This window comes from Mustela nivalis (assembly GCF_964662115.1).
Source record: "Mustela nivalis genome assembly, chromosome: 10".
Classification (NCBI taxonomy): domain Eukaryota; kingdom Metazoa; phylum Chordata; class Mammalia; order Carnivora; family Mustelidae; genus Mustela; species Mustela nivalis.
The window spans coordinates 13,783,772-13,796,313 of NC_139029.1; the positions used below are offsets into that span (position 1 = coordinate 13,783,772).

Sequence of the window (12,542 nt, forward strand, 5' to 3'; positions counted from 1 at the left end):
TCCAGGACGCCCGCCCCAGGCCTCTGCCTCACCAAGCCGCACACCCCCTATAGGAGCCCCAAAGCACCTTTCTGCCCAGGAAGACACACACAGTGGCTATGAGGTCTCTAGATCATTCCACCCCTGGTAGGATTCAATCCCATCTTGGGCAAGCCTCACCCAAACCACCGAACTTTCATTGACAAAGCAAAAGGCTAACACTTGGTTGTAACATGTTTATTTCGTGCTGTCCACACTGGATCCTGCACACAAGCGGTATCCGCCCCAAGAGCACCCCACCTCCCCCAGAGGAGGAAAGGGGATGAATATTCGAAGCCAGGGAAGGGAGAGAGCCGTGCACAAGACCTCTGACTAGTCGGAGGTGAGGGGGGTTCCCCCACTTCTTTCCACAAACAAGAGGGGGGCAGGAGAGGGGAAAACAGCAACCCAGGGAGGGACAGTGCGATCCTGCCACGGGACGTTCACCTCTTGATGTGAGGCAGGACCTGGAGAAGGCTCTGTGCTCGGGGTGCTGGCTGGCTCCTTTGCCTTGGTGACAGCCTGGGAGGGAGGCTGGCAGAGCGAGGCTGGGGGAGCAGTGGCCCTACTGCTTCCTGCAGGAGGTGAGGCCTTCCAGGCTCATCTCGGGCAGGGTAAGTTGGAGCCAGTGTTCAGCCTCCTTGGGCCCCAGGAACTCCCAGTCAGGGCTGGCGGGGTGCGCGGTGTGCTCCGTGTGCTGGGACGGCCCTCCCTTTAGGTCATGGAGACGCCAGGAGGGCGGCTGCCAAGCTGCCATCTTCACCACTGGGGACGACGCGACAGTCCAACTGTCCCTTCAAGTGGCCGCTCTTCAGCCAGCTGACCAGAGCCCCATCTTTTAGGCAAGCAGCAGGCTTCACTCCCTTCTGTCCTGACACACACGTGCACGCATTTAAGAGGTAAGGAGGTGAGGGGAAAGGGACCCAGGTGACACGTCCAGCCTGGCCTTTCTCCTGGGGTATAAGGGAAACAAAGAAAGACTTGACAGTCTCCTCAAAGGCGACTCTTCAGAGACAGCTTGGTGAGGCGTACACCAGACCCAGCGCCCAGCACAGCTTGCCACCCTGCTGGCTGAGTCACTCAAGGTTCCAGACCACAGTAACTCCCCAGAAAGGACCAGAAGAGCTAGAGATCGCCCACTTGGGCCCTTAGGTCACACACACACACACACACACACACACACACACACTCTCTCTCTCTCTCTCTCTCTCTCTCTCTCCAGGTGCCAGGAAGGAATGCAAGGCCACCACATCCACCCCCGGAGGGGGGAGGGGGGGCGTGAGGCTCAGCCAGTGGAGGAAGGGTCCCCTCTCACAGCGGCAACAAGGCAGCATCCCAGTGTCAGAGGCATGGGACTAGGACGCACCCCCACCAAGTTCCCTCCCTCAGTCGTAGCTGGGCTAACAGCGGCCCCCACCACTGCGCTCCTAAAGGCCTCACGACAAAAATTCCTGAGAAGGGGTGTCCCCCCTCACGTCGCCCCGTGGGGCCCTCGCACGGTTAGCTGTTGTACAGGGGGATCACGCGGGCGATCTCCTGTCTGCAGATGGGGCACCGCTTGGGCTCCGGCAAGGCGCGGTAGCACTCGGCACAGGAACACACGTGCCCGCACTCCAGAAACACACACGACTTGAAGCTGCTCAGACACACGACACAGGCGCTCTTCAGACTCTCCCTGTCCTCGGGCTTGGCGCGGCTCAGCAGCTGCGCCTCGTGCTCCTGGAACTCCTGCTCCAGCTGCCTGAGCCGCCGCCTCTCCTGGCGCTGCAGGTAGTGCTTGCGGAGGATGAAGAAGAGGGCGGCGCAGGTGGCGAAGCCGAAGACCAGTGTCAGGACCTTCCAGAGCCGGACGCGGGCCTCCTGGCCCTGCAGCAGGCTGTCGAAGTCCTGGCTGCTGAGGAAGTACGGCAGGCCCTGCTTGGGGGGCTGCAGGCGCACGGAGCTGCTGTCCAGCACCAGCTCGCCCACCCCCGTGAGCGTGGCGCCCACCTTGAGCATCTCCTCGGTCTCCTGGATGCCCTTGGGCCGCTCGCCGCTGATGTAGTGGCCGATGACATCGGTGAAGGACTGGACCGAGGGGTGGAACTTCTCGTACACGGTCTCCAGGCCCAGATCCTGGGAGTCCAGTGGCTTCAGCACTCGCACAGCCATGGCCACGCCGTCCTCGTGGGGGACCAGGTCGAAGGGCACTGTGTTGGTCCTCTGGTGAATGATCTTTGAGTAGTCGTTCCTGAAACAACGAGAGAATCCCAGATAGAAGAGACGACAGCAAACGCCCCCTGCCTAGGCAGAGAGGCGATGGCCTAAATGCCAGCACAGGGTGACGTCCGCACTAACCGGAAGGATACGCACAAATCTCTGCTATCCTAGTGCCTTGGGACGGGGAAGCTCCGTTTTTGAGGTTCTCAGGCCGATCAGTAGGCCCTAAGCACTGTCCTAGACCACCTCCTCCGTTTACCACTCCTTGCCACTTTCAAATAACTATCCAATTCCTTAGAAAGTCAAAAACAGGACTACTGTATGATCTGGCCATCTCACTTCTCGGGGTATGCATCCCAAGTGAAATCAGGGTCTCAAAGAGGTATCTGCGCTCCGGTGTCCACCGCAGCGCTATTCACAAGAGCCAAGATGTGGAGACAACCTAGACGCCCACCAGCAGATGAGTGGAGCGAGAAATGTGACACACACACAGTGGGACATTATTCAGCCATAAAAAGGAGGGAAATTCTGCCATATGTGACAGTGACAACAGGGATGAGCCTGGGGGATGATAAGAGGAACTACGCCACCACACAGAAAGTCAAATACTTGTATGAAGGACCTAAAATAGTCACACTCAGGGGCACCTGGGTGACTGAGTCGGTTAAGCGTCCAACTCTTGATTTTGGCTCAGGTTATGATCTCAGGGTTGTGAGATCGAGCCCCACGTTGTGCTCCATGCTGAGCGTGGACCCTGCTTAAGATTCTCTCTCCCACCCCCTCTGCCCCTCCCCCATCTCACACGAACATGCACACATGCTCTCCCTCTCTCTCAAAAAAGTAAAAATAAAATAGTCATTCATGGAGACAGCAGGATGGTGGCTGCCAGGGGCTGGGAAAGAAGAATATGGGAGCTGCTGTTCCGCGGGTATAAAGCGTCAGTTATATAAGACAAATATATTCTAGAGATGTGCTGTACAACTTTGCACCTGTAGCTAATAGTACTGTATGCCCCAGTACTGTTAAAAGGATAAATCTTGGGGCGCTTGGGTCTCAGTCAGTTAAGCATCTGCCTTTGGCTCATGTCATAATCCTGGGGTCCTGGGATCGAGTCCAGTGTCGGGCTCCCTGCTCAATGGGAAGTCTGCTTCTCCCTCTCTCTCTGCCCTTCTACACTCCTCCCCATTCTCTCAAATAAATAAAATCTTTTTTTTAAAAAAAGAGGGGGAGTTGGTATCCTGTTAAGCGTTCTTACCACAATAAAAAATACAAAACAAAAACCCACTAGGATTGGCTGGAAAAACCGTTCTTCCGCAAGAATACCGTCAGCATGAAGGAACTGGTCTAGGCCTTGTCTCAGGAGAACCGGAAGACATGGAAACAGCACCCAGGACACCCGCGTTTGAGCCGGCCAACTGGGAGGCCTGGCCAGAGGAGAAAGGCTATGTACCAAAGGTGGGTCGTCCGGTTCCACACCATCTTGTGTTCCTGCAGCGTCAGCCGCTGAATCACGCCCTTGCAATTTTCCACGAACTGGCTGTTGAGCGTTTCTTTAACAGATCGAACAGCCCCTAAACAGAAACAGATTCTTTTACTTCTGAAGAACTGTTCTGCCCTTTCCATTCAAGGTGATTTAAATATTGTTTTTAGTTTGAGTTCCATTGATCAAAATGAGGAAAATGACATCACTGTAAGTTCTGCTCTGCAGGCACTTTACAAGGATCCATCATTTCAGCTCTCCAACCCCCCTGAAAGGTTGGAATGTTTGTTCAAATGGGGTAAGGGAGGTTCCGAAAGGCTGGGTAATTGCACCAGGATCACACAGGTCTTCCTGACCCCAAGGTCCAGGTTCTGGACCACTGCCCCAAACAAAAGGACCTCAATATCAGCCAAGAAGATTTTTCATCAAACTTGGAGGAGGAAATGTTTAATTTTGCCAATAAACATACCTTCAATAACAGCGTAAGGCACACATTTTCCTGGAGCTTCCGAGAGAATGTTCTTTAAGTCTTCACCCAAGTGGATTCTTTTAGCTCCCTAAATGGAAACAACACATTCAACCAGCTGCTGAAAACTCCATGTTCTACCACACTGACAGGCCCAACACGAAAAAAGCCTATTTACTTTTTTCACGTAATGAAAAGAGAACAAGGAAATCAGGCAGGAAGGAGAGGATGGAGTCACACTCCCAAGCTGTGCCCCAGAAGTTTCTCCACATAATCAGCATCTGTCGCCCTCCAAACGGGGGTGCCGGGGACATTCTCTCCCCAGTTAACGGAAACACACCCTCCTCTTCATTTTAACTTTTTTTAAGTGAAAATATGAAAGGGACTTATTGGTTTTCATGCCACAGACAAAACACAATTTCATCTCTTCTTGACGATGACACAGAGCCACGCGCCTAGAGGGCTGCTGTGGAAGGCAGCCACGCCAGTGCCTCGGACACGGCAGGGGCTCAGGCAATGGTGGGCCACCCGCTCTCATTCACTTTCCAACCTGCTATGCATGGGGACCAAGCCAGCCTGGCACTGCTGTATCGAAAATAAAGAGATTAATAAAACCAATGACCGGTTCCTGAGTATCCATGTGGGCTGGGCACGGGGGATTCAGGGATGAATCAAGGACACTTCCCGCTTGCAGGGAACTGCCATCGACAAACTGGAAGGATGGGAAAAAAAATCTGAAGGTTGCCAGCTAAGTAAGCCCTTGAGGCGTGAAGAGGGATGGGTACTCTAAGGTCACTGAGGTCGCTCGAAATTGAAGCTCGACCTGCACAGTGCATGACAGGAGCAGGGTCAAACCAAACTGGCGAACCACCTGCAGTGTGAACATAGTACAATTACCACCCAGCAACTAACACTTACAGTCTACTGACTCCTTTGTTCTGTGTCCCTCCCCTGGACTATTACACTGGAGGACAGCTGCGACCTCACTTGCCTTGTTCACTGCTGTCCCCCTAGGGCCAAGAACAGTGCCTGACCCACAGCAGGCACTCAGTATGTAGTTGATGAATAAGTCAGTGAATGAATCATCACTTAGACTACCACTGGCCCTTGGACAACACAGGGGTGAGGGGCACTGACCCACCACACTGTCGAAACTCTGCATTCTGCATATAAATCTGGCTCCCAAACTTCACTACTCGGGAGCTTACTGTTGACCAGAAGCCTTACTGATAACCTAAACAGTCAATCAACACATATTCTGTAGGTTATATGTATCATAGGCTGTGTTCCTACAATAAAGCAAGCTAGAGAAAAGACTTTTTAAAAATCATGAGGGGCGCCTGGGTGGCTCAGTCAGTTAAGCATCTGCCTTTGGCTCAGATCACAATCCCAGGGTGGTAGGACTGAGCCCCACCTAGGGCTCCCTGCTCTGCAGGAAGCCTGCTTCTCCGGCTCCCATGCCCCCTCCCTGTGTTCCCTCTCTCGCAGTGTCACTCTCCCTCAAAAAAATAAATAAAATCCTTAAAAAAAAAATCATGAGAGGAAATACATTCACAGTACTGTATTTACTGAAAAAATATCTGCATGTAAATGGACCTGCACATTTCAAACCCATTTTGTTCAAAAGTCAAGTGCATATACCAGGCACTACGCTAAACACTTTAAAAGCATAAATGCATGTAATGCTCCTACCGTCCCTATACAGAAGACATTATCCCCAATTACAGATCAGGAACCAGAGGCTCAGAGAGGTGAAGTGCTTTGCTCCAAGTCATACAGCGAGTAGAGTATCCACCACAGGAGAGCCAGTTAGAATTTTTTTAAAGGGGAGAGGGAATACGATCAAAAGACCTGGGGTTGAATCAAGTTTCAGTGCATCTACCATGACTGAACAACCTGAACCTGTTTCCAAAGCTATAGAAAACGGAGAGGAAACTGTCACTGATTTTTATGTGTATTAAATGACAGAAGGACACCCAGGTGGTTCAGTCAGTGAAGCGTCTGCCTTCAGTTCAGGTCATGATCTCAGGGTCCTGGGATGGCTCTCCACGTGCTCCCTGCTCAGCGGGGAGTCTGCTTCTTCCTCTCCCCACTGTTCATGCTCCTTTCGCTCTAATAAATAAAATCCTAAAAAAATTAATAAAAAATAAATGATGCATAAGGTGTGAAGGAATCTAACCCAGGGGCTGGCACGTGTAGGCAAGCCATAAAGAGCCATTCCCATCACTATGAGAGCTACACAAGGATAAGACTCAAACCTACTCTGGAGGTTTTGTAATCTGATCAAGAAACTAGCATCTAAAATTTTAGGAATTCCAACTCTTTCCAGGAAGGGGCTATTTCATCCTCATTTGGAAACTGACTGGCAAAACTTTTAAGGTCACCCAAAATGGGATCCTGGAGAGTTCACTGCTTCAAAAGTCCCACATTCGGCCAGCCTGATTTCAAACTTCTAGGATCAGAAAGTGAAGTATCGGTTATACCTCCAGTCACTGACTTCAGCAGTAAACTTGCTTATTTACAATCAGACAAGCAACTGGGCAGCTGGAATTCCCTAGGAGGCCACTTGCACCACAAATCCAACTGTCTGGTAACTTGCTTCATTTCAGATGGGTTACCAAACTCCCTTCCCCAGCAGGGACTTCACACACTGGTTTCTAAGCCCTTCCTGAAAACAGTATGATGATAATGAACTAAGGTTTAGGAATCCTTCTTCAAATAAATGTCAAGTGAAGAAGCCCTAACTGTGCTACTGTGACATTGTGGTATTTCAGCCAAAAGGAATCCACAAACATTTACTAAGCATCTACCACTGAATCAGAACCTAGAAGGGGGGGGGGGGGGGGATAAATAAGACGGTCTCTGACCAAAAGAGGTCCACCTCTCATGGGCCAGTCAGACATTCACAATAAAGCAATGTGATCAATGAGGAGGGGGAAAAAAAAAAAAAAGCCTACACTTGGAATCAAAAGACCTAAGCTCAAGTCCCAACCAGAGGGGCTGTAAGACCTTTGCTCTGCGTCTCCATTTCCCAATTTGCAATCTGGAGATGTCTGTCGTTTTCCCTACCCCAAAAAATTATTGTAGGGGTGCAAGGGTGGCTCTCTGGTTAAGAGGTTAAGGCCTCTGCCTTCAGCTCAGGTCATGATCCCAGGGTCCTGGGATCAAGCCCCACATCCGGCTCTCTACTCAGCGGGGAGCCTGCTTCCTCCTCTCTCTCTACCTACTTGTGATCTCCCGTCTGGCAAATAAATAAATAAAATCTTGTAAGATAATCATTGTGAAGAAAAAAATAACAAGATGAGAATGTGCTAAGCTGTCGAGGGCAGCCTAAGAAAACAAGCGTTATTTTTAAAAATAACTAAAATATTAAAAAGGAAGCGTCTGTAGAAGCAAGGACGTGAGTGGTTACGTCAGTGGGCAAGGTCTAGGGCTCCTGCACCGGCTGCTCCCCCCGCGTGAACCGCTCTTCCCCTAGACACCTGCCCGGTCTCCCTCGCTTCCTCCTGGGCTCTGTTAAACGTCACCTTCTTTGAAATAGCAACCCTCCCTGTCTCCAGCGCTGCATTCCCCCCTCTTCCCCGCCTGAGTCTGCAGTATTTTTCTCCCCGTCTGTCATACCATCTGAGCTACTGTCTGTCTGTCTCGCCGTAGGGGAATGGAATCTCCATGAGGGCGGGGACTTTTGTCTCTTCTACCCATGCCAGAGCCCCCCAGTGCCTGGAGCCGCGCAGGCCGCCCCTAAGTATTTGTCCAATCAAGTAACGAAGTCGAGATTCCGAGGAACGGGGGCGGCTGAGGAGAAGAGGGGCCGGGCAGCGGTTAGCACGAGACCCGAATTCTGATCCTAGCTCCTCCCGTGCCTGGCGGGGCGGCATCTCTCAGGGGCCGACTTCCTCTTTAGGGCCGTTTCGGACGCTGGAGCGGCGCGAGGCGAGCGGCGGGCTCACACCACTCCCGGGGGGCAGGGGTGAGCCGGCTGAGGCCAGGCTGGCTCCAGCACTGACCTTGAGCTCTTGGGCGACCTGGGCCTTCTGCCGGTACACGGAGTACAGGACGGCGGTGACGACAGAGCTGGTGCCCAAGAGGAGGAACTGGCCCAGCGAGGGCCGCCCTCCGCTCTCCATGGCTGCGCGGAGTCCCGCGTGCCGGCGGCGACGCCGAGGTCAGGCCGCGCGCCCCCCGTGCTCCGCCGCCCTCCGCCCCGGAGCGCGCCCCCCACCCAACCCGCCCTTCCGGAAACGCGCTCCTGGTCGCGCCGGGCCGGAAGTGGGCGGGGCCGAGTCGACCGGAAGACGGCGTAGCCGAGGTGCTCGCGGGGCCGCGGAGCTGCCCGAGCCTCCGCAGGGGCGGGGTCTCCCTCGCCGAGGGGCGGGGCGAGCTGTTAGTGCCGGGGTCGTTGGGGATCGGTAGTCGCTCGTGACCTTTTGCTAGACGCGCGGTGTACTGGTGGCGAGGGGCGTGCCCGTGTCGCCCTGGTCTCGATCCCTCTGGTTTTCTGGGTTATCGGGTTGTTGGATGGGTTCTTGATAGCTCCAGTCAGTAGACTGAGAGGAAAGAGGAGAAGTAGTGTGTAGCAAGCCCTTGGGAGTACTGCACGTGGAAACTCAGGGCAAACCTCGAGCCTTGGATTTTATTCTTCCACTTTCCAGATGCGAAAACTGAGGCGGGGGAAGTTAGGGGATGGGCTCAAAGTCACACTGCCGGAGAGAAATCCATCGGGCTCCAGAGCCCTTACTGCCAAGAGGGCAGATTTTACCACCTCAGCAGCCCCTTAATCTGTCATCGCAGCATGTAACCTATTGTTTGTTGGCTAATAACTAGAGCTACTTTATTGAGCGCCTATTATACGCCGGGTATTGTGACAAAAGTTTTGCAGACATCCTATTTAATCCTCACAACACGACTATGGGGCAGATTTCCGACTATCTTCTGACCTCTTTAGTAATTTCCTTACTAAAATAATCAGAAGATGCCCGAAATCGAAATCAATGCATGTAAAATGCATCTAAAATCTGTAAATTGCTCCACAAGAGTAAAATCTCTTTATTAAAGAAACAGGTTCTCTGTGACATTTTTCTACCACATTCCTTAATTACCCTTCGAGTCAAACAAGAATTACTTTTCTGTGAATGTGGGTTTAGAATCTCTAGATTGTTAACACCCCCAGATAATTTTGATGATTTTCGACCCAAGAAGTGATCATAAATTTGTTACACACACACACATACACTTAAAATTAAATCAAGGGGCACATGGGTGGCTTAGTCCTTAAGCATCTGCCTTCATTCAGCTCAGATCATGATCCCAGGGTCCTGGGAGCGAGCCTTGCATCATCCGGGCTCCCTGCTGGGTGGGAAGTCTGCTTCTCCCTCTCCCACTCCCCCTGCGTGTGTTCTCTCTCCCTCTCCCACTCCCTCTGTCAAACAAGCGACCAATCAAATAAATAGCTGTCCAAAGTTAATAACACATCATGTTGGCAACAGTGAAGGAAAAGAGATTCCCATATATCACTTATGGGTGTGAAACTGGATGTTCTTTGTAAAGAACAATTAGGCAGTGATGATCAAGATTAAAAGTGCCCACACTTAATTGGCCTAGCAATTCCACCTCCAGAGATTCTTTCTCCATAAATAGTTACACATCTGAACAAGGCAAATATACAAGATTATTCATTGCAGCATTGTTTTTAATAACAAAAGAATGAAAACAACTAACACATTATCAAGAGTTAATTTGTTAAGTAAGTTTTTAAAAAATTTTTTTTTTAATTTATTAATTTATCAGAGAGAGCGAGCACAGGCAGACAGAATGGCAGGCAGAGGCAGAGGGAGAAGCAGGCTCCCTGCGGAGCAAGGAGCCCGATGTGGGACTCGATCCCAAGACGCCGGGATCATGACCTGAGCCGAAGGCAGCTGCTTAACCAACTGAGCCACCCAGGTGTCCCGTTAAGTAAGTTTTAAATGTACATGTATGTGGGCATCTTAAAGTGAAAAAGCAAAATGCAAAACTATTTAAATATCCCATTTATTTTAAAGAGGAGGAAGAGGGGTGCCTGGGTGACTCAGTGGGTTAAAGCCTCTGCCTTCGGCTCAGGTCATGATCCCAGGGTCCTGGGATCCAGCACCACATCGGGCTCTCTGCTCAGCAAGAACCTGCTTCCTCCTCACTCTCTCCCTGTCTCTCTGCCTACTTGTGATCTCTGTCAAATAAATAAATAAATAAGTAATCTAAAAAAACAAAAACAAAAACAAAACAGTTGGCAGTATTAAAAAAAAAAAAAAAAAAAAAAAAGCACTTTCAGGACACCTGGTGGCTCATTTAAGCATCTGCCAGGGATCAACTCCCACATGGGGCTCCTTGCTCCGAAGGGAGCCTGCTGCTTCCTCTGCCTGCCACTTCCCCTGCTTGTGTGCTCTCTCTGACAAATAAATAAAATCTCTAAAAATTAAATAAATAAGCATTTTCATCCAAAGTTTTCCATTTCATAGAGTAGTTTACAAAAAAATTCCCAAAGCAAATTAACTATTAAAACACTGTCAAGGGTGCCTGGGTGGCTCAGTAGGTTAAAGCCTCTGCCTTCGGCTCAGGTCATGGTCCCAGGGTCCTGGGATCAAGTCCCGCATAGGGCTCTCTGCTTAGCAGGGAGCCTGCATCCCCCTCTCTCTTTGCCTCCCTCTCTGCCTACTTGTGATCTCTGTCTGTCAAATAAATAAAATAAAATCTTTAAAAAAAATAAAGAGGAGGAAGAAAAATATATACATTTATATATGTCTAGAAGGATTCATAAAAAGCTGATAATATTGGTTATTCACATAGAATGGAATCTGCTGGCTAGAGAACGGAGTGACTTTTCACTCTTTTATACTTTTTAGTGTGCATATACGGCATACTTTGAATTAATAAAACTTGATTTTAAAAGAACAAGAAGAGGAACGCCTGGGTGGCTCATTCGGGTAAGTGTCTGCCTTTGGTTCAGGTCATGATCCCAGGGTCCTACAGGATCCCTGCTCGGCAAGGAATCTGCTTCTCCCTTTGCCTATCATTCCTGCGGCTTGTGTTCTCTCTCTCTGAAAAATAAAATCTTTAAAAATAAATAAAAAATAGGGGCACCTGGTTGGCTCAGTGGGTTAAGCCTCTGCCTTCGGCTTGTGATCTCAGAGTCCTGGGATCGAGCCCCTCATTGGGCTTTCTGTTCAGTGGGGAGCCTGCTTCCTCCCCCACCCCTGCCTGCCTCTCTGCCTACTTGTGATCTCTGTCAAATAAATAAATAAAATATTTTTAAAATAAAATATAATATAATAAAAATAACAAGAAGAGGATTGCCTGAATGACTCAGGCAGTTAAGTGTCTGCCTTTAGCTCGGGTCATGATTCCGGGGTCCTAGGATGGAGCCCAAATCGGACTCCCTGCTCAGCAGGGAAACTGCTTCTCCCTCTGCCCCTCCTCCCCTGCTTCTCTCTCTCTCTCTCTCACACTCTCTTCTCTCTTTCAAATAAATAAATAAAATCTTTTAAAAAATAAGTAAAAGAATAAGAACACGCCACTCCACGTGATACAACCATATCCAGCCAGGCTCTGCCTTCTGGCTATTTAGGATCTTGGGGAGAAACAGACATGGATGGTTATCTGTTATGCAGACCTAGTGAAATTAGGACAAGCAAAGTACCACCGGCGTCGGGAGGTGCAGTTTATTTTCCTCCCTAGGGAAGGAATTTGAGTTCTGCAAACAGAACAGAGGGTGGAGTGGACAGATGGGGGTAGGAAAGAGTTTTCACGCAGAGGAAAGAGGATGACCAAAAGTGCGAAAGCTACCGAGAGCTGGCTGGTATAATTCAAGCCCAGGACATGCAATGACAGAGAATGTGGAGCAAGTAAATTAAAAAGGAGGGATGCAAGCAGATCCTGTAGGATCCTAAAAACCAAACCAGAAATTTAAACTCCCTCATATTAGGGATTAGATCTAGTAAAGCTGTTTGAGAACCAGCAAAGCATGATCTAATCTGTTTTCTTATCATCAAAATTCCTATATCCTTAGCACACAGCAGGGGAAAGAACAAAGAAGGGGCCATAAAAATGAAAACAGGTGTGGTGTCTCCACTACTAGGGGTCCTTGTTTATGACTTCTGACTTTCTGGGGCCCTCTTGCTTTTTAGTCTGCCGACCCTTTCATGGGTTCCTTGGGAGCTCATTAAAAGACCCATTGCTCCTCAACGAAACAGTTCGGTTTTAACTAACCCTGCCATTTCTTTGCCAAAGGCTGAAGTCCTTCGTTAGCCATGCTGAGCACGGTCCTACTGGAACATTTTGAAATGCACATCCAATGGCCCTTGTTAGGAACGATGAGAGATGGGCAGTTTCGGCTGCAGCCAGATGTCC

General features: G+C 50.1%; 1 protein-coding gene across 2 annotated transcripts; it reads right to left on the reverse strand.

The window, feature by feature from the left end:
• Positions 1–201: 201 nt before the first annotated feature.
• On the reverse strand, positions 202–8,519 carry MUL1 (mitochondrial E3 ubiquitin protein ligase 1). 2 transcript variants are annotated; one of them, XM_082684482.1, is made up of 4 exons: positions 8,171–8,519; positions 4,167–4,254; positions 3,668–3,788; positions 202–2,248 (listed from the first exon to the last, which is right to left on the reverse strand). In XM_082684482.1, exons 1-4 carry the CDS (start codon positions 8,288–8,290, stop codon positions 1,519–1,521), a joined length of 1,059 nt encoding a protein of 352 aa, XP_082540608.1. In that variant the 5' UTR covers positions 8,291–8,519; the 3' UTR covers positions 202–1,518. The 2 variants fall into 2 exon arrangements, with proteins under 2 accessions (XP_082540608.1, XP_082540609.1); XM_082684483.1 differs by having other exon boundaries at positions 7,785–8,433.
• Positions 8,520–12,542: the final 4,023 nt, after the last annotated feature.

What these genes read in the sequence shown, in the direction of transcription:
- MUL1 (XM_082684482.1), bottom strand. Translation starts at nt 8,290, where the DNA reads ATGGAGAGCGGAGGGCGGCCCTCGCTGGGCCAGTTCCTCCTCTTGGGC. An exon ending in AGGTCGCCCAAGAGCTCAAG is followed by an intron (nt 4,255 to 8,170) that starts GTCAGTGCTGGA and finishes GTTTCCATTTAG; the next exon opens with GGAGCTAAAAGAATCCACTT. An exon ending in AACCGGACGACCCACCTTTG is followed by an intron (nt 2,249 to 3,667) that starts GTACATAGCCTT and finishes TCGTTGTTTCAG; the next exon opens with GAACGACTACTCAAAGATCA.